General features: G+C 44.1%; 1 protein-coding gene and 1 pseudogene across 1 annotated transcript; both read left to right on the top strand.

Moving 5' to 3' along the window:
* The first annotated feature begins 7,158 nt into the window (after nucleotides 1-7,158).
* On the top strand, nucleotides 7,159-9,002 carry LOC123191619 (glucuronoxylan 4-O-methyltransferase 1-like; annotated as a pseudogene).
* Nucleotides 9,003-12,523: 3,521 nt separating this feature from the next.
* LOC123188277 (ylmG homolog protein 1-2, chloroplastic) lies at nucleotides 12,524-19,820 on the top strand. The gene is made up of 2 exons (XM_044600327.1): nucleotides 12,524-13,130; nucleotides 19,295-19,820. Exon 1 carries the CDS (start codon nucleotides 12,619-12,621, stop codon nucleotides 13,126-13,128), a length of 510 nt encoding a protein of 169 aa, XP_044456262.1. The 5' UTR covers nucleotides 12,524-12,618; the 3' UTR covers nucleotides 13,129-13,130; nucleotides 19,295-19,820.
* The last annotated feature ends 1,592 nt before the right edge of the window (nucleotides 19,821-21,412 follow it).

Genomic DNA, 21,412 nt, shown 5'->3' with positions numbered 1-21,412 from the left:
TTATATTTATTTACAGAGGGAGTACTAAAAATCTCTCTCTATTCCGTTTTCCCAGTTTTCTATTTTTGGCTTTCAATCCATCCTTTCTTATTACAGGAGAGCTTCCAACTTTCCCGTCTTTCCTTTTTTTTAGGAAACATGGGACCCACACACCTCAACATGTTCTCTAGATGACTTCCTGATACCCAAGAAAATTAAAGCTGTATATAAATTGGGCAGATTTGCTGTAAGGACGCGAGGTGGGACTATTTAAAAACTTAGTCGGCCATTGGTTCCTACAAATAACATAGGTAGCTCGGTTGGCTTCGCTGTTATTTGTTACGCATTAGGTTTGCGGTTCGAATCCTCTAACCAGCATGCATTTTTTGCTTCAAACAGGATAGATGGGCCTGATTTATTGGGCCACAGCGCACGGGCTTGGCCTGGCTCAACCAGCATGCATTTTTTGCTTCAAACAGGATAGATGGGCCTGATTTATTGGGCCACAGCGCACGGGCTTGGCCTGGCTCGGACGAACTTCTATACTCACCAACGGACGAAACGAACATGGACGGATGATTAGTACCACCTTGGATTTTAGAAAAAATATGGACGTGTTGAAAAAAAACTGAAAGCGTAAATGCACAGGAAGAAGCGTATTGTGACGGTGAACCCACGGAGTTAATCCGTGCTTTATTATTAGATTAAAAAAAGACTAGCAAAAAATGTCCGTGCGTTGCAACGGGAGAAACAATCCACCCACATGACCATGTATTTGTGAACGCATGGCGTAGTACTGTATCAACTATGATGAAATCAAAAGCTAAAATGAGCAAAGTTAGAGGATTAACATACATCTCCAGTGACAAGATTGATTATGCAAAGCAAAAAAGGATAACAATGTATCAACAGACTTAGCTTGATGCCACATCAATTCGCATGTTCGAAGTTTGATCCTCAAACATACCAATCTTGAAAATATTTTGTTTTTGAATAAATATGAACCACGAAGGAATCAAACATATAAAATAATTCTAAGCAATTAAGAATCTACAATTGAGACATAATCGTGGTGTTAATAGCAGAATGACCATTTTCTTAAACAAATTTTAGAATCAAAGATATTAGATGTGAAACTTCTGGCTTCTGCGATAATGGAACTGGGTCTTCTCATACTGCTCAAGTACATCCTTACCTTCTCATTTAGAACCTAAATGTTGAAAGGAAGCAAAAAAAGGAAGTCAAATTTGTGGTCCCTGAAAACACTTACATTGTAAACCAAAAATATGGTCTTCCCACGACTACCTTATCAGAGAACTTGTATATATTTGAAGGTTTGTCTTGAAGGAAATATGCCCTAGAGGCAATAATAAAGTTATTATTTATTTCCTTATTTCATGATAAATATTTATTATTCATGCTAGAATTGTATTAACCGAAAACATAATACATGTGTGAATACATAGACAAACAGAGTGTCACTAGTATGCCTCTACTTGACTAGCTCGTTAACCAAAGATGGTTATGTTTCCTAACCATGGACAAAGAGTTGTTATTTAATTAACGGGATCACATCATTAGTTGAATGATCTAATTGACATGACCCATTTCATTAGCTTAGCACCCGATCGTTTAGTATGTTGCTATTGCTTTCTTCATGACTTATACATGTTCCTATGACTATGAGATTATGCAACTCCCGTTTGCCGGAGAAACACTTTATGTGCTACCAAACGTCACAACGTAACTGGGTGATTATAAAGGTGCTCTACAGGTGTCTCCAAAGGTACATGTTGGGTTGGCGTATTTCAAGATTAGGATTTGTCACTCCGATTGTCGGAGAGGTATCTCTGGATCCTCTCGGTAATGCACATCACATAAGCCTTGCAAGCATTGCAACTAATGAGTTAGTTGCGAGATGATGTATTACTGAACGAGTAAAGAGACTTGCCGATAACGAGATTGAACTAGGTATTGAGATACCGACGATCGAATCTCGGGCAAGTAACGTACCGATGACAAAGGGAACAACGTATGTTGTTATGCGGTCTGACCGATAAAGATCTTCGTAGAATATGTAGGAGCCAATATGGGCATCCAGGTCCCGCTATTGGTTATTGATCGGAGACGTGTCTCGATCATGTCTACATTGTTCTCGAACCCGTAGGGTCCGCACGCTTAAGGTTTCGATGACAGTTATATTATGAGTTTATGAGTTTTGATGTACCGAAGGAGTTCGGAGTCCCGGATGAGATCGGGGACATGACGAGGAGTCTCAAAATGGTCGAGACGTAAAGATTGATATATTGGACGACTATATTTGGACATCGGAAAGGTTCCGAGTGATTCGGGTATTTTTCGGAGTACCAGGTAGTTACGGGAGAAGCAATGGGCCTTGATGGGCTTTAGTGGGAAGAGGAGAAAGGGCCAAGGGGCTGCTGCGCCCCCTCCCCTCTAGTCCGAATTTGACTAGGGAAAAGGGGGCCGACCACCTCTCCTTCTCCACTTCCTTCTCCCTTCCTTCCCTCTTGGTGGACTCCTACTAGGACTTGGAAAGTCCTAGTAGGACTCCACATCCTGGCCGCACCAATTGCCTTGGCCGGCCTCCTCCTCCTCCATCCTTTATATACTGAGGCAAGGGGCACGCCATAGACACAAGTTGATCTTCGAGATCGTTCCTTAGCCGTGTGCGGTGCCCCCCTCCACCATATTTCACCTCGGTCATATTGTAGCGGTGCTTAGGTGAAGCCCTACGACGGTAGAACATCAAGATCGTCACCACGCTGTCGTGCTGATTGAACTCCTCCCCGACGTTTTGCTGGATCAGAGCCCGGGGATCGTCATCGAGTTGAACGTGTGCTAGAACTCGGATGTGCCGTAGTTTCGGTGCTTGATCGGTCGGGCCGTGGAGACGTACGACTACATCAACCAAACGCTTCCGTTGTCGATCTACAAGGGTACGTAGATCACACTCTCCCCTCTCGTTGCTATGCATCACCATGATCTTGCGTGTGCGTAGGAAATTTTTTGAAATTACTACGTTCCCCAACATGTCTAGAAGGCAATTAATTAAGTCTAACTGAAGGGTAGCGTTTTTATCAGAAAAGTGTTTTCTTAGTCAGCAACTGATAAAAAATGCATCTTGTACTCCAAATGATAGGTAAATGCTGCATTTTGGAGGAAACGACATTCCAAACATGAACATAAGCAAAACCCAGGAAATTATTAAAGATGATTTTACTCTTCTTGGAAGCAAGATAAGTTCGCTCGGATGTAGTCGACTTCATTTATTGTCCAACTTTATAGTGTTACTAACATGTCTACACTTTTAACTAAAATCCAAACTAAGTGGCAACTATTCTGTACCTTGCAATTGTATTTTCTGGAGCATAAAAAAATTGACAGTCCCTATACTTCGAGCCAAATACTATTGTTCTTAAGACAACATTATTGACTAATTAATCTTTCCAGTAGGCTTTTCACCAGCGACGTGTTATATATTACTACCGAAAAATAGTAAACATGATAATAATAAAACTGAAATTTTGCAGTTGAAAACATGGATTTTGTAGCAGACCAAATAGTCCTAAATCTGAAGCAAAATAGAACATGGCATATAAAAGTATTCTGTAAGAAAAAAAACACCATGCACACTCTTTTATTTTTCATCTGCAAATCTGTGGCATCCGAAATAGAGTAGTCCAAAATCCATCTCCTCTTACAAACCCTTAAGAACCAAGCAATTAAACATCATGGAAAGGTAGAACTAACATAAATTCGTACCAAAATTTACCTGGCAGCTCCAAAAAGTTAACAGGCATTCCCAGAAGACCATTGTTCTCTGCCCCTGTATGACATCTGCACCAAAATTGCAAGAATAAAGAACCACTTTCTCCTCTAAACTTAATTAGCACATGTATCCTCCTATGGATGATGTTTACTCAACTCTGTTTAATCCGCTCACAGGAATAGAATCTCCTGTGGGTATTAACCACAATCATGGCACGGGCAATGCCCACAACTCTGTTTAACCCAATACCCCTCCCGCTCTGCTCTCTCCCCTGCCGGTGTTTGCCATTATACCGGAGGACGTCGCCACGTGGGATGCTGAATGGAGGCACCGCCACCGGGATCTGGATGTTTCACAGGAAGCTTGTTCACCCAATCATCCTACATCCCTGATGTCATATGAAAAAAAATTCCATCTGAAACATCAACACGAAATCAAAAATAAGTCTTCATGTTTAATGAGGTAGTGCTAAATCAATTTCCTATGCCGCTTAATCAATTTCCTGATTTCATGAAGCCATATAAAAGATATTTCCCTGATAAAGTAATAATTCTTCAAACACAAATATCTTGTGGGAATTAGCACAAACATTTGCTTGGCAACCAAAACTCAGTTTCTCATATTACACTATACTGTAGTAATGTAATGGGTACTATCGATCTTCTGAAACATAATAAGAAGGGCTAGCTTATAAACAGAAAACACTGTTTTATGGCTCAATAAGTATTAGCAAACATGACATGATAGCAGGAGTGCTATGATCAATTTTACAAAATTGGGCAATAATGTAGCAAGGCGTTCAACTTGTTTGGGCAAGTGATGTTCAGCATGTTCAGTTTGATCTTACCAAAAGGATCAACGTAATTCAAGACAGGGGAACTGAACCAAGAATACATTGGTGCCTATCAATAACTCTCAATTGGATTTCGCCTTAAATCAGTGCAGGGGTGGCAGGGGAGCACATGTGTATACCTGCACGTGGTCGTGAAGATCGGTTCAGATGAAGTAGCGTCCTCGTCGGCGTTTGCAGAGGAGGGCCTGAGTGGAGGAGCCGGCTTCCGTGGATAGCACACGCTGAGATGGGGAGCGGCTACACGACAAAAAAAATTCGGAGGCCACCAGCACATTGGAAATCCATCAAGAGTTGGCCTGCAGTGTTGGAGTATATAGTCAATGCTCTCAAGACTTTGCAGATTCAACTTCTCAAGTAAAATCATAGTAAAATTGATTCGTTTTACACATTATGAACATTCAGAAGTAGATAACAAAACTATCAGGCGGCTATTCACTGTTGCTAAAATTGTATCTGACCATTAGATGAGTAAGTCACCAGAGAAGTTGTTATGTATATAGAACATGTACTTCCAACACTCATGGGTGCTGCCCACACGCCACAACAAAATCTTTGATACAAAATCAATCAGGGGAGAGCATGCCCATGCCACTGAACTCTCACGCGATCTGGGGGTTGTTGTTGACCACAAGATGAACTTATGAAGGGCATCTCTAGCAGTTAGCGACGATGCGACATACGTTTTTTACAGGGAGGAGAGGAATCGGGACACATACCTGGATCCGCCAACCGGAGCCACCGCCGGAATCCGCGCCGTCCTTACTCTGCCTTCTCTTCTCCCCATCTCACCTCCTCTCTCTCCCACGTCTCTTCTTCCCACGAGATCGAGGCGCCACAGCCATGGAGCGCCGGCCGCCGCGCTGGATCCTGACCTGATCCGCCTCGCCGCGACGTCCGCCGCTTCCCCGCCGTTCCCCGCCTCCCCGCCGTTCCCCACTTTCCGGGGACTTTCCGGAGCCCTGCTGCCGTCGTCCTACATGTCCCGATTGGATCGGGACTTCGGGAGCGCCGCCGCTCGATCTAAAGCCAAACGTGCACAGAGGGTTGACGAAGAAAAATAACTGCGGGTTAAATTAGCGAGAACCGTTTATTCGAGGGTGAGATACGGGGCAAGGCCCAACTGGATTGCGGCCCAGTTAAGCGACCAAGAACGTAGCGGTCAATCGAGTCAATTGGAGAGACAAAATTTAGTACCACCTCGAATATGTTTTAAATTTAAACTGAAAACGTAAAATCACGGGAAGAAGCGTATTGTGACGGTGAACCCACGGAGTCAATCCGTGCTTTATTATTAGGGATAAAGTAGCAAAAGGGCCCGTACGTTGCAACGGGGAAAAATATCATAATCTTCAGTGACCATGATTACATTTTGTTGCATCACCAAGATACACTATCACTCTCAATTTTGTATCGGCGGTTTATTATGCACTCGTCTTAACCGGCATCAACAATGCTTGAGGACAATTTATTTTCATTTGTTTTCTAGTTTTTACGTCTTAATGGCCAGTCAGTATGGTTTCATGAGGGAGACAAACAGAGCTAAATCCAGCATGCTAACTTAGTTTCTGTATCAGTACTGTCACATCTGTAGCATGTGACATGCTTTCACTGTTCTGATGTTTCTCCTATCCTCAAGTTTTTTAGTAAAATTTATTTGTACTAATAAACCCAGCAGTCATAAAAAAAATAAAAGATTGAAAGGCACGTATAAAGATGATCTTATAAAACTTGTTCAAAGTTTTTCTCATGGCATCATTTTCTCTTAACTCGGTAAAATACGTTTCCAGTTGTACACATATGGTGCCAGCAATGTGAATACTTTAAAACGGAATGATAAAATCACAAGTGCTGCTACATTTAATCCTACAAAAACAATTCAAGACATGTTTGTACTGAATATGTTAGATGTCAATACCAAGAGCATACCAATTTATTAAGAAGGATGGTGAATTGTGAGCAGAACACGCTAGAAAGACAAAGCCTTTAAGATGTCCCTTTGAACATGAGATGCGGATCGTTTGTATTTACTAAGTAGGTTCTGCTCCTACCATTTACCTAAAAAATGATTCAAGTTCCCCAATTATAAGTAAAGATGCCAGATGTTAAATTACTCACAGGGAATACAAATCTGCATCTCAAGCTCAAAGGTGCGGCACACAAGATTTCGTTCACTCATAGTCACACATTTTTTACAGAATTCATACAAACAATTGGTCGAATGGCACTCTCATTTAACGAGGCATTATCAAACACAATCATAAGCAAAGAACAAACTCACCTACATCTATCTCTCTGAACCAGCAAAGACATCCAAAATTCCACAACAATTCCACCATATTGCCCAATGCCATGCAGCAGCCATAAAATCCCAGTCACACATATGCAGATCCTCAATTGTAATTAGCGTTCATGATCCAGGGGTCAGTGGAGAAACATCTCTGTCACATACTTCTTGAGTAGTCATTAGAGTAAATCAGTAAATCTCTTTGAATTAATTGTATTCACACCTGGCCTTCGTCTCTGATTGATGCGCAGGATGCACCTTGGCTGTGTCCAGGACCACCACATCCTCGCTCTTCACCTCTGGTCCACGGACGGACTCAACGCCAAGGAGTCTGCGCTGCTCCGCTCCATCGTGGCCCCGCGCGCGCCCAGCAGGCTGCTTGTGTTCGGCCTCTCGCTGCAGCTCCTCGCGCTCGCGGCGGTCAACTACGGGCAGGGCGCTGCCACCGCCTTCATCACCGACAGCGCCGAGGACGCGCGGGGCGTGCTTGTTGGGCGTGGCCCCAACAGCTCGGCGGCCGTCCATGTTTCAAGGTACCCCGACCCAGCCGGGGTGGCGTGGGCGGTGCTGCGGCACGCGAGGTCGAGCCCGGTGTGCCGGCGCCCGACGGGGACGGTGCGCAAGTTGGGCCGCCGGCAGGCGCTGACCTCCTTGTCACGGGAGGTGCTTGACGCGACGTGGGGCGTGGTCGTCGTCGACGGGCCGAGCGGGGCAGGTCCCGGGGAGCTGGGGAGGATGGGCGCCATATACACCATGGCCGCGCGCGCGACGGGGGCGAAGCGGTGGACGTGGCGGTGCACGAGATGAACCGGACGATTAGTACCACCTCGTTTATATTACGATTTTGTCTATACAAATCATAAAAGCGTATTATGACATGAGAAGAAAGCGCATTGTGACGGTGAACTCACGGAGTCAATCCGTGCTTTATTATTAGGGATAGATTATTAGGGAAAGACTAGCAAAAGGGCCCGTGCGTTGCAACGGGGACAAAATATCACACATGGTTCAAGATTTTAGCAATCCAATCACCGACTTGCATGTGTCTAGTTCATTCAAGCACCGGCTCTTCTGCCATGACCTCTAAGCTCATCCTCGCTTTACTGTGAAGTTGAGAGAGTATCCATATCAACACATATGCCAGATTATTGCTATACCTCACCCTTAGTCTTTTTAATTTTGATTGTCAATTTGGGGACATATATAAATTGATGGGATCATATGTAAATTTGTGAAGTGGTACTTTTTTTGGAGTAGATGATACTTCTAATTAATAAAGAATTTTTTTATGGTATCGAAAGCTGGCCAATGACCCAATAAAGAGAATAGTAAAATGGATATGGCTGAATCATCTTCTAAAAAAAGGGATGTGGCTGAATCATAGATAGCCCGTGGCAGTGAAATAAAAGGTCGCTTTCCCTTAAAAGATGAAATAAAAAACATTCTTTCTAAAAGGGGAGCTTGTAATGCACCCAAGCGAGGAGAGGCCGAGCTCTTCCCCGGGATGCCATCTCCGCCGCCTTCCTCTCGGCTGCAGCCGGCGAGCCCAACTGTCCGCTATAACCTCGCGTCGCCGCCCTTCTCTACGCCTTCTCCCTTCCTTTCCTTCCTCTCCATCGTCCCCTTCTTCTCCCGCCTCTCTCCTCCCTCATCTCTCTCTCCTCCCTGTTGTTCCTTCTCCCTACTGCTCCTGTACAATGAAGCGATTTGATGGGTAAATAAGCGTGTCTATCGATTGGAGAATAATTTTATTTAATCAGTGATTGATGTAAAAAAATCCTATTCGGTGAGTGCTCTCCCGTGTCCAGCCCGCTCGGGTGCCCATTGCATTTGCATCTGGTTGTAGACAACGATTCCACGAGCCCTCTCGCGTGGACGACGAGTGTCGTCTGACCCCCACACGCATCGTTGTCTGTTCTCTGATATTATCTTTCTTAGCTGCCCTCATCCTCATCTCTTCCCCATGCCTTTTCTCCCCAACTCTTGATTCTCTCTTCCTTCTCTCCCCTTTTCTCTGTCCAGCGGGGAACTACCACCGTGCGCAGCACTCCCAATCCCCCCTCAACAATCGCCACTGCTTCAAGGCCTTCCCCTAGGCTCTCATTCCAGATCGGATCGGATCGAGGCCACCACCGAGCCTCCCGAGCGCCTCCTTTCTCCTTCTTCCTCCACCATATTTCTTTTTTAAATCACATGAACTTTTTTAAAGAGCATGAATTTCTTTAATTACAAAATATTAGTAATCATGTAAACACTTCTTAGAATTACATGAACAAACTTTTCTTGAGAAAAAGGTGAACAAATTTCAATTGGTGTGAGCATTATTTTGATACTAGTTAATTCCCCGCGCATTGCTGCAGGACATTTTCTTCAATATACCTATTGGAGAAATGCACATAGAGCAGAAAAATATAAATAATAATAATAATAATAAACAATTGTATGGGCCACCATATTTATGTTCGACACCTAAGTTTCTAGTATGTTTATCTTAAAGAGCACATTCTCCAAATAAAAGTTGTCTGAGATTAGGACCTATTAGTATGTAGTAATATGATTGTTCCAATAATCATTAGAAAAGGTTGAACACAACATGATGAAAACTTGTCTAGACGGCCATTTTGAAAATTGAAGCAAATATGTGCAATATGCTAAAAAAGATGGGGCTGAGATAATAATGCATACAAATTGAAATTTTGACTGACCTTGAAGGCCAATAGTTGTGAATAGATTGCATTATGCAAGCAAGTGGAAACCGTTACTCATCATCCGGTCTTATTTGTCCATGTGTAATTATCCCGAACCATGGAAAATATAATTTATGGGGCAACTGACTTGAAGGAAATACAGAGCACGATAAAAGAAATCAATGTCAGGAAAGATCAAATGCAAAAGAACATCTATAGGGCAATAACCTGCACATAGTGACGTGCCCACTCTAATCTAACTACACGGATACGACTGAAATGAAATCGACGGTTAGGTTAAGCAGAGTCCAAAAGTAATAGAGGAAATCACTATGACAAAGAAAGATGAGTAGCGGAGGCTAGAGGACAGTGGGCATTGCTGTCTGCAATACCTTGTGATGACAGTGCCAATCAGAGCAAGGATATCCTTCAGCAAGTTTTCAGTGCAAAATTCATTCAAGGGATCCTGATATGCCAGTACATCGCATGATGCCGCCGTCCGGTTAACATGCAGATCAACCACATAGTTGGAGATCTGTGCAACAATTTCGGTGACGGTGAGACACAAAAACAAATATTTAATTGAACATGACGTTGCCGAGATAAAGATACCCCTGAAGAGTGAAGGTCCATCGGGCGTGGCCACATCCCCATTGAACGCTCAGTTCTCCTCCAAGCATTCGTTGCTAACCTCCATCCCATGGTGGAGAACCTGGCAGCTGGCCGGTGTCTCCATTTGCTCCTTCCTCCCTGGCCGAAAAGGAAGCCTGCACCATGTCAGATCCCACATGATACAACTGGAACCATCTTCCACTATTTCCCCAACGCCGCCGGAGCTAGGTTCGCCGGAACATAGAGAGAGAGAGAGAGGAGTGGAGACCAAACAGTAAGCAGCACCGCCGCTGCCATCTCGACGATGCTACAGGGACCAGACCAATTCCCACCGGCAACAAAAACACAGCGAGATAGCACACAGAGCCATCGGAAGCGTCCCGGACCGGCGGTGGTGCCGCAGGAGCGAACCACACAATGAGATCACCTCCTAGCCGCCGCATCCATTTAGCCAAGGGAAAAGATATGGGTCCTTTTTATCTAAGAGAGAATGATCGAAACGGAAGCACCACATGGAGAAAAGATTAGACGGCTGGGCTTCTTTTGTTTTAAGGCTGGTCATAGTGGAGAGTAACTTAGACTAGTAACATACATATGTTACTAGTCTATGTTACTACCTTCATAGTGGGTAGTGTCATAGGTGTGGTAACATAGTTGCCTTCATTTATTACTTTGTAGACTCATTATGCATTGGAAACCGCTATGTGATGGTAACATATTATGTTACTCTATTTGCCTCTCTCCTCATTAACTACTTGCCACATCACCAATTTTGCTTATGTGGCATCTATGTTACTACCTATGTTACTCCCACTATGACCAGCCTAAATGAATGCGACGATTGGCCTTCGGTGTGCAGTTTAAGACTGGAAAGGGAGGATGAAAGCATGTCTATATGTTAATAGAACCAAATGAAATACTATAAAATAATTGCTAAAGCCCGTTTACATACGCCGGTCAGCACGCAATCTGGTAACTGAATGCTGCTCAACCTGTGGCCGGTCCCCCCTTGTAAGCCGGTAACGGAACGCTGATATGGCTAGACTGATGATGTGGATAGCTGGCATGTTAAGAGAAATAAAATAATGGGAATGAATTATTTAGATATTATAGATTATAGATTATAGATATGAACACTATTCTTAAAACTACATAAACATTCTAAAATTCATGAATGATTTTTAATAACTACTCCCTCCGTTCCAAAATAGATGACCCAACTTTATACTAAATTTGTACTAAAGTTAGTACAAAATTGACTCATCTATTTTGAAACGGAGGGAATGCATGGCATTTTTTTAAAGGCACGACCACATAAAATTAGAACATGCGTAAATTGGATTTTAGATGTGTGGCAAGTGATCAGATTACACGTCTGCACGTCTAATTTTTTTTTCTTGCTATAGTGAACGGGAGGAGAGCTATTCTTAATGATTTACTCTAGTTGTGCCCTGAGCCTGTGCAATTTTCTCGTTCGTGACTACGTGGCTCAGTAAGGAAAAAAAGGGCACTATGTGGAGTGCTACACGAAGGATATTTTGCTTTGACTGGTCAAAGTACCCATCGCCAAGCGAAGCAAACCGTACAACGCCGGAGCATTGCGCGACTGCCAGCGTCCTCACCGCGCACGATAGTTGGGCTGTGCCAGCTCATGGGCTTAGTTCGCTAGGCCTATTCTGGGTATAGAAGGAAACTGAAACTGTGACAACGAAACTGGACAGACGAAATTTAATATCATCTCACGTATATGTTTTAAATTTAAACTAAAGACGTAAATTTATGAAAAGAAGCGTATTATAACGGTGAATCCGACAAAATCAATTCGTGCTTTATTATTAGGGAAGGGAAAGATGATGGTAAGAATTTTTAATACTACTGAAGTTCTACGTAATACCATCCCTTCGCCCCAAAGGTGACCAAATGGACCGGTCCTGGCATGCTGGCCTGATAGCCCGCGTGCCCGCGGCCCGGCACATTTATAATCGGGCCATGCCGGCATGTGGCCCAAATATCTGCACGAGCGCTGGCACGGCACGCCCTGTTTACTTTTTTCTTTAGATTCTTTTGTATATTAGCCCCCAAAACAGCCTAAATAGGCCCAAAATCAAGGAGACTGGTGGGCTAAATGTGTCGGTGGGCCGGCCTGTTTCCTTGTTGTACCATGCCTGGCCCAGAGAGCGCGGGAGTGCCGGCTCGGCACAGCCCGTGTATTAGGCGTGCCTGGGTGGGCCGTGCCGTGCCTGGCCCGTTTTGTCCGGGCCGGGCCGGCCCATCTGGCCAGGTCTGCTTCGCCCTATCCTTTCCATCCACACACACACTTGCGACCTTCTCTTCCTGCCTCTGCGTCTTCCTCTGCTTCCTCTTCTCCTCCCAATCCAATCCTTGTAGAATCTTCCACCGGCGCCCGGGTAAGATGAACGGCCTCCTCGTGTCCCCGTGCACAAGGCCGCCCCTGCTCCGCCCCTTCTCGAGCCCGGCCACCCGTCTCCTACCCGCCAGAACCCTAGTTCTTCGCCCGCTCCGCCTCCCCCGTGGCGTCTGTGCGTCCCCTCCTCCCCCGCGCGCCGCCGCCGCCGCTGCGTCTGCAGTGGGCGGCCTTCTGGCGCCGCTCGAGGTTGGCCTGCGCAGCATCAACCTCGCGCCGCTGCGCCCGCCGGTTGCGGCGGCCATGTCGGCGGCCGTGCGCTGGCTGGGGGTCTACCGGGAGGTTCTGCTTGTCGGGGTGCTCTTCTCCTGGTTTCCCAACATCCCCTGGGACCGCCAGCCCTTCTCCGCTCTGCGAGACCTCTGCGACCCTTTTCTCGCCCTCTGCCGCGAGGTCGTGCCGCCCGTCTTCGGCCGCAAGCTCGATCTCAGCCCGCTCGTCGCCTTCATGGCGATAGACATCCTCATCATGATCCTTCGCCCACAGCCACGCATGTGATGGTACGTACGTCTTCTTATTTCCCGCTCACTGTGATGACAATTGTGTTGTAGAGGTATAACTTGAGTGAAGCTCCAGGTTTAGATAGCGGGTTGGATTAAGTATCCTGTGATATTAATTATTTTGCATGTTGATTCTTGGTGATATGTGCTATCATGTAATAAGAACAGAGCTTCATCTTGTAAAGGTGCATAATTAATGTCAAATTCAGGGAACAATCGTCCATAGTAATTGAAACTATCAATCGGAATGTGTTGAAGAGTCGCACACTTGCAGTCCTGTCACTCACCATTCATCACTTTGATTTGTAAAGCATCATAGTATGTGTCGATTAGAACCCTTTAAATATGATTTAGCATCATTCTAGTATGATCCGAACTTCCAAAGTACTCCCCACTTTTGCCAAGAGGTCCTGGATTCGACGCGGTCTCTCTGCATTGCACTGTACAGGGGTAAGGCTTGCCTTGTATAATCCTTCCCCAGACCCCACCTGGTGTGGGAGCTTCTAGCACTGGGTCTGTCCTAGTATGATCCAAACTTCCAAAGTATAGTTAATACTAGAAGCATACATGTACCTTGCCGCGCCGTTTTCTTTAACCATTACAGTGATGACACTACCAATCAGACAAAAAATCTTTGAACTGGACATAAATAAAAGGCTGCATGAAGCCAATTCCAAATTCCAAATGACAGTGCAGTGAAAAATAAAGTCCGATCTGTTTATCTAAAGTATCCTTATTGATTTCAATCCTTGAAACACCATCCTGATCTGTTGCCTTTTTCGCATTAGTGGATTACAGTGGAGTTCTTCTCCATGTTCTATTTGCAAATTTGTGTCTTCCAGGAGTCTTGCTAAACCATGAACTCTAGTTTGCCATGAACCCGAATACTTTGAAATGTACAATTAAGTGTTGTTGAAAGTGAAGAAGGAAATGCAGAGTTTAGAGTAATACAATATATATTTATTCAGCTACTACATGCAAATCCCATAGATCACAAATAGGAGCATTTTGTCCTACAACCAAAGTTCAGCATCATAAATACTGAAAGCTGAAACCTGCACAAAACACATTTAGTAATAATACCACAAGTTACCGACTGAAGCTGCAAGTTGGGCTGCAATATTCACTATAAATAGCTTATTTGTACAAAGACTCTGGGACTTCTTTTCCAATTCTCAGTAGCAAGCAATGCTACAATCTAGTCAAAACTTAGGTAGTTGAACTGTAACAGGGGACAAAATAAAATTTCATCTCCTCAACCTTGAGCTAATATTTCTGCAACACATTTTTTTTTCTAGAATTCAGTACAGTAGTTGCAATGACTAAAACAAGCATCGTTTCAGTTTCAGTTTTTCTCCAAACTGATACCAAGAAAAGTAAAGCAAATATCTACTCTCCGGGAATATATATTAGAATATATAACATGAAGAAAAATTGATCTTATGCCTTTGAGTATTATTTCATAGTGACATCTTATCAAGATATGCTAATATGTTTGGACCTTCATTAATACATCTCCAAGAAATTAAAGCTGGATGCGAAGTTGCAAACCTCTTTCCAGGTCAAGTGGAGGGAATGACGGGCAGAGGAAGCATTATTGACTTGTTGTAATATGCTGTTGCCAATTCCTGCAAGCAATACCAATCTTAAGTAGATAGATTGTTCTTATTCAACTATATAAACGGCAAAATTTACAGATACTCTTGCAATCGACCCAGACCAATGCCTTGGTAAAGTGTAAAATAGTCGGTTCTCACTAAATGATGAGTCACCTTGACAGTTGATGTCCTAAATAGAAGTTACTTCTGAGAGCACCGTCAATTAGCAACATAACATATGTTCTAGAATGTCAATCCATCCTTCATATAATCTTGAGAGGAGTTATTTTATTAGAACAACTTTATTTCAAAATACTCCCTCCGTCCATAATATAAGAGCGTTTTTGACACTACACTAGTGTCAAAACCACTCTTATATTATGGGACGGAGGGAGTAGTTGTTAACATCCCGCAAAAGAAGTACTCCCTCTGTCCCTAATAAAAACTGTTGTTGTCCCGTAAGTATCTGTTCAATTTGACCAGCAAAAACGTCTTATATTTAGGGATAGAGGTAGGAGTTGTTAAAAGTTTCTTCTACAACAAGTAAATTCTCAGCAGAAGGCTCTTTTCTCTATTCCAAACAGTGGAATATACTGGAACATGTGTAACACGATTTTTTTTGATACAAGTCTCTTTTACTGAGTGTAGCCCAGCTCAAAGGCAAAAATTCTGATCATCTACTTACTTAACGATGTCACTCATGCTTATGACCTTCCTGCACGAAATTAATTACTCCAATTACCTGATTCCAAAATCTGCAGTAGCTGAAGAAAACCTGCGCATCTTCATAAAAGAGATCCTGTTGGTTCTTGGTTCCCTATTGTTGCTTGCTGCTCCTATCACCTCACTCTAGATCTAACCTGAAGCTATCCGTTGAAGATTGTAATTATACATGTCCAAAGTAGAAAAGGTTGAAATGTAACAACAAACTATCGTGTCGCATAAAGAACACAAATTTCCAGTTCTTGGCTTTCATAATGTGACAGCCACAAACATTGAACCCAATGCTCCAAAGAAGTATTGCAAAAAATTAGTACAAAAGGAGACCATTATTAATCCCTTCTCTATACATAGTTGTCACTATTTTTCCAGTTCATGGCTTCTTGCCACTACAATACTATTCGAAGAGCAGCAGTAAACAGTATATAATACTCCCTCCGTTCCAAAATAGATGACCCAACTTTGTATTAACTTTGTATTAAAGTTAGTACAAAGTTGAGTCATCTATTTTGGAACGGAGGGAGTACAACTCGAAGAGCAGCAGTGAACAATAGGCAGTACAACTCAAAGAGCAGGAGGGGGAAAGTCCATGGTGGCGGAGATGGTTAAGGAGTCATTACCTAGATTTTGCAATGCCACCGTCAGTGACACTGAGGTCAGGCATCGGTGCATGGCGACGTAGGTGCAGGAGCTTGAGTGTTGAGTCCGAGCCGCCGAGGCAGCCGAGAAAAAACCCTTGCCACGCATGCTCTTTAGAATGAAAATACTATGGCAAGATAAATATGGATGAAATCTACTACTTCTGGACACAAAAATTATATGAAGATTAACTCCTTCGGCAGCATCTAGAAATTCCATGAGCTCATCACAAATCCATAGCTTGTCCGACCAAATAAGTACATGCCTCCAAATAGCCCATGAGTTTGCTTGGAATTAAGATATACTTTTCTGAAATTAGCGTGGGAGAAAACAATAGAACCAGCCAGAGAGATTGGAAAAAGAGAGAGCTGAGTAGGTGGGGTGAGGGGAGGGGATGTTGACCATGGTGGGCTTGAGGAAGGCCGCCGAGCTTGCAAGTGGCGGACATCCTTGTCTAGTGCCACCACAGCATGTCCTGTCTGCGGCGCGGTGCACGGTGACGGCCTTGGCGGAGCCGCGGAGGAGATGCGCGGTGGCGGCCGGAGCTGGGTGGGCGGCGGGGTAGGCGGACGGAACCCTAGCAGCGGGAGAAGAGATATATTGGGAGGGTGGCTCGCGAGCTCAACAGCGTGCAAAGTCAACATAGCTGATCTGAACAAACCGACTATTGGGTGGCCAGATGTCGGTTGCGACTTGCGAGCATGATCTTTCCCTGACAAACATGGTGCACTTTCAAAAAAAGAAACGTTCGCTCCCAGGGCACCAATTCCTGGGAGCTTAGAAACTGTACTGCTGTTGCATTGCAGACTAACATAGCTGAATATCGAAGGTTAATTAAGAATTAAAGATTGCTGAAGCTAAACATGAATTGAATTGAGAATAATGTGCATGATGCTTTTGTCCATTTATTGTGGATTGAAGGGGGGTTGTGTCTTGCCATGTCTCTTTTTTATTCTAATACCATCGTTCATCTGAAGCACACGCAAGAACCACACGCACACATCACGGATCAGGTATGGATCAACCTCACGCACATCTAATGGCAAGCGCTTATCAAGCACGCAGCTTCGATCAGTATTTATGGCCGCAGCTCGTGCTTTTGCCCACGCCCCGTTGCTGAAGAGGTGGGGAGGCGCTGGATGGCGGGGGGCATGCCTCTAGACACGAAAAGAGGGAGATGTCCTGGGAGCCGCCGCGCTGGAGAAGGGCCACGGCCTGGACGTTGCCTTGCAGCGCCCGAGACGGGCGAATGCCTGGATGACGCCTCACCGCCAGAGATGGGCTACGACTCCCTGTATGCCACGCTCTGCCATGTTGGAGATGACGATGGCTTGGACGCTGCTAGCAGCGCCGGAGTCGGGCGACTCCTTGGACACTGCCTCGCCTCGTCGGAGATGGGCGGCCTTGGTGCTGCAACACTCTGTGCGGTTGCCTGATTGGTAGGCTAGGGTTACGGGAATGGGGAAAGAGATGTGATAGCCTATTTATTATCTGGGGTATTTCAGGCCTGGTTGGGTTAATTTCGGGCTCAAAATCAAAGCCTGATCCCTGCCTGTTCTTTTCGGGCTGGGCCGCCCTTGCCCAGATTTAGGTTCATCCATTATTTGGTACCCCTAAAAAAATCCATTATTTGGTACCTGTAATAAATGCAATTGTTAGTTATGTCGGATCCCATCCTGGCTTGTCAATGCTGGATTCTGTAATCAACAAACTTGTATGTGTGCAAGCTTGTTATAAGAACTAGATGATGCCTTGTGCGTTGCCGCAGGAACCGTGTTAAAACAAATACATAAGCATGTGCTTAAAAACAATTAAAACTAATGGAAAAACAATTTTATGATTGTTCTAGGTTTTTACATTCTCAAAGATAAAAACCATGAAGTATGTGACAATGACATATAACAAGAGAAGAATCTTTTAAATTGAACATTACTCGATGTCATCTTTTAACAAAAGTGTGAAGCATGAGCTATATCTTTTTCCTCCAAATGTCAAACACACTGTCCATGACCACACAGTAATTAACGACTTTTTCTAATTTGTGACAGACATGCATGACTTGACTTGCTCGGAAAAAGACATGCATGACTTGATGAGGTGGCATTGTTTGCATGGATAGATTAATGTAAAAAAGGACCTTATGAGTACATGCATGACATGTGACACAATTTTCATTAGACGGGTGTCAATAATTGAGTTGACATGGAAGCACGGATGCGCAGAGAAATCTAGTAGTGGGGGCTAGCTGATATAGAAGACAACATTAGGTTTGAAATATAGTGGAATATTCACAGGAGCAGCATCATTTGTGATTTCATTCATTGAATTACCAATTTCAGTTTTTTTGGAAGTACATTGCTGTTGGTATTTGTTTTTTCCTTGAGGAATCATATTTGATTTTTTTTGGCCTCTTTGCATAGCTGGTTTAGGCGAATGAAGGGCACATTTCATGTTTGACCACGAGTCTGAACATTCCATCAGTTCTTATATGGATTGTGTTTTAGAATCTTTGTAGTGCATGTTGTTACACGTGTTTGCTTGTTTATTACTCAACAATGTATGTAAAAATATCGTCACCAGCCACATGAAATTCTTAGGTTTGTTGTTAATAGCACTTCCATATCATACAAATTCTCTTATTAATACTAATATCACACCTAGTTACAGTCTATCTCATGGGAATGAACAGTTTTAGTTTTGCCTTGAAGGCTGTAGAAAGTCAATAACATTCCAATTGCCATGCTGTTTAGTTTATATATGCTTCTGTTGCGCGTTGGTCAAATTGCATTGGTAAGAATATTTTCCTGTGTTTTTGCACAGATTTATTCCCCTGAGAATAATAACTTGCTCAAACACTAATTTGAATTTGCACATTCATATCCCAAGGACGACATAGGTGGTCAAATTGTAAACAAAATGAGTTGGAATGAAGGTGGGGTGTCCACATTGACAGGTTGATGTAATTGTGGCTGCACAAAAACGATAAATAAGTTTTTTTTTGGTTTAGTATCTGCCTAATAATTTATGTACTAAACAAAATATAGAGAAGATATATTTCGTTCGCCCCATGTATTGTTACCGAGTTGCAAAAGTATCATGTTTCTTTGTCAGCTATTATTGCCATCCCACTTTGGTTGAGCATGTATTTTATTTTGTTAAAATAAATTCTTGTTATCATCTGTCCTTATAATGCATATGATGTTGCAGGAATTGAAGGATAGTCGTTGGTATGTTAAGATCCACTATGGTTTTGTCGTTGCTGGATATTACAAGATAAGAAGTGGTGGTTGAATGATCTTTAGCAAGGGTAGCAGAATTTGAGTGATTTTGAGACGTTTTGTAGACAAGTGTAGCTTCCTTGATAAAACTTCTGCCAAGTAGATATGTGCTAGCTACAGTCTTTGTGATTCTGCTCTGTTCCCAGACGGATTTGTCTATGATATGGCAACACGGATCTGCATGTAGTGAGCGATTCAGAGAACTGAATCGAAAGCTGAGCCATTCCTGAACGGTTTGCGAGAGAATCCCAAACTAGCTTAGGCAGGCTCATTAATGTGCATGGTCTAACTTTTTTCTTCTTTTTCCTTCCACCATGAGGATCTTATCTCCTTTTCTGACTTGGCTAATGTGTTTACCTCCAGAGCCACTTGTTCTGGTTGAGTGTTGAGATACTCATTGTCATTTGGTACACCTATTCTATCATTAGTGAACGGCTGCATTGATTTTCTATGCATATTATGTTAGCCATTGCTCTTCTGGGGCTCTATCTTTTCATCGAAAATAAATTCTGGATTGTAAGACCTGGTAGCTTGGAAATTACTCCCTATGTTATGAATATAAGATGTTCAGGATATTTCAATATGATCTACTCCCAGAGATTAGCCATTGCTCTTTTGGGGCTCTCCAATACTGGATCTTTTCATCGAAAATAAATTCTGGATTGTAAGACCTGGTAGCTTGGGAATTACTCCCTATTTTCATGAATATAAGATGTTTACAGTAGGATATTTCAATATGATCTACTCCCTCTGTTTCTAAATATAAATCTTTTTAGATATTTCAATATGGACTACATACAGATGTATATAGGTATTCTAGAGTGTAGATTCACCCATTTTGCTCTGTATGTAGTCCATATTGGAATCTCTAAAAAGACTTATTTATGAATGGAGGGAGTATATATCAATATGATCAACATACAGTCTGAAATGAGGGAACTAAAACGTGCCTATCCGATTTTACTCATTTTGCTTGTGACCAAGGAGTAGTAAAAAATTTGAACATCTTATATTTGTCAACGGAGGAAGTAGTTAGTAAAGTCCCATTTCCCTCATATGTTCGAACATAAAATGCATGTCCAACGGGCTTCCACAAAAGCTGAGCCAAATATCCAGACTCCTCCAAAGAAAACCCATATGTGGAGTACAAATGGAATTGTTCAAGCATGTTCATCACAATGGCTCGACATCTCGAGCGTAGACTCAACAAAATCTGTCTTTCACACTCACTCTCTCTCTGCTAGAACATAGAGCGTTGAAATTACGTGAAAGACGATGACTGCTTGTGGATATAGCCCGAGCAGCCTCTCGCTCTCGCTCTCGCGACGCCGCACCTCCCACTCGCCATAGCCATCGTCCCCGCAGATCTCGCCTCGCCGGCGCCGCGGCATGCCTCCACGCCGGTGAGGGATGCGGGCGCCGACCGCACCAACGCCTCCTCCACGCCAACAACTGCCCCCCGCCATCTACGAAAACTTCTCAGAGATTCTGAGGCTAATCTCTCCAGTCCCGCAAGCGGTGCTCATGGCGACCAGGGCCCGGGGGTGGACGGAGCGCGCGATCAGGATCCGGGACACCACCTTCGAGTGGATCCGGTGCGTGCAGGAATGGAAGGCAGTGGATCGGGCGGTGGCGGCGGCGACCGATCTGGAGGCGAGATCCACGACTGTGAGGGTCGCGGAGATTTGCCAGAGGAAAGCGGACTTGGAGGAGAGGAAGCTGGCGCGATGCATCTTCGAGGAGGCCACGCTGGAGGAGAGGGCAAGGATGCCCCCATTTCCGCACTCTCTGCCGGCCGAGCTAGTGGTATGGGCAAGGGCAGAGGCAAAATCGGACGAGCCGCGGCGGGCGCTTCGCTGGGAATGCATCCTGGACGTGCTGCCGCTGAGCGCATAAGGGTGGTTGCGGTTACTGCAGCGGAAGGATTGCCGTCCCGCCGCGGCGTGCTAGAGCCACCTTGGTTTGGTGACCGCGGCGAGGTTCCGCCAGGTGCCCGTCCGAGGCCGCACAAGGGGATTTGTGTCCCCAGGGGCCAAGTGTGTGCTGC

Source organism: Triticum aestivum, chromosome 2A, assembly GCF_018294505.1.
Source record: "Triticum aestivum cultivar Chinese Spring chromosome 2A, IWGSC CS RefSeq v2.1, whole genome shotgun sequence".
Taxonomy (NCBI): Eukaryota; Viridiplantae; Streptophyta; class Magnoliopsida; order Poales; family Poaceae; genus Triticum; species Triticum aestivum.
The sequence above is the reverse complement of the archived record's forward strand: the minus strand, read 5'-3'. Positions and strand labels throughout refer to the sequence as shown.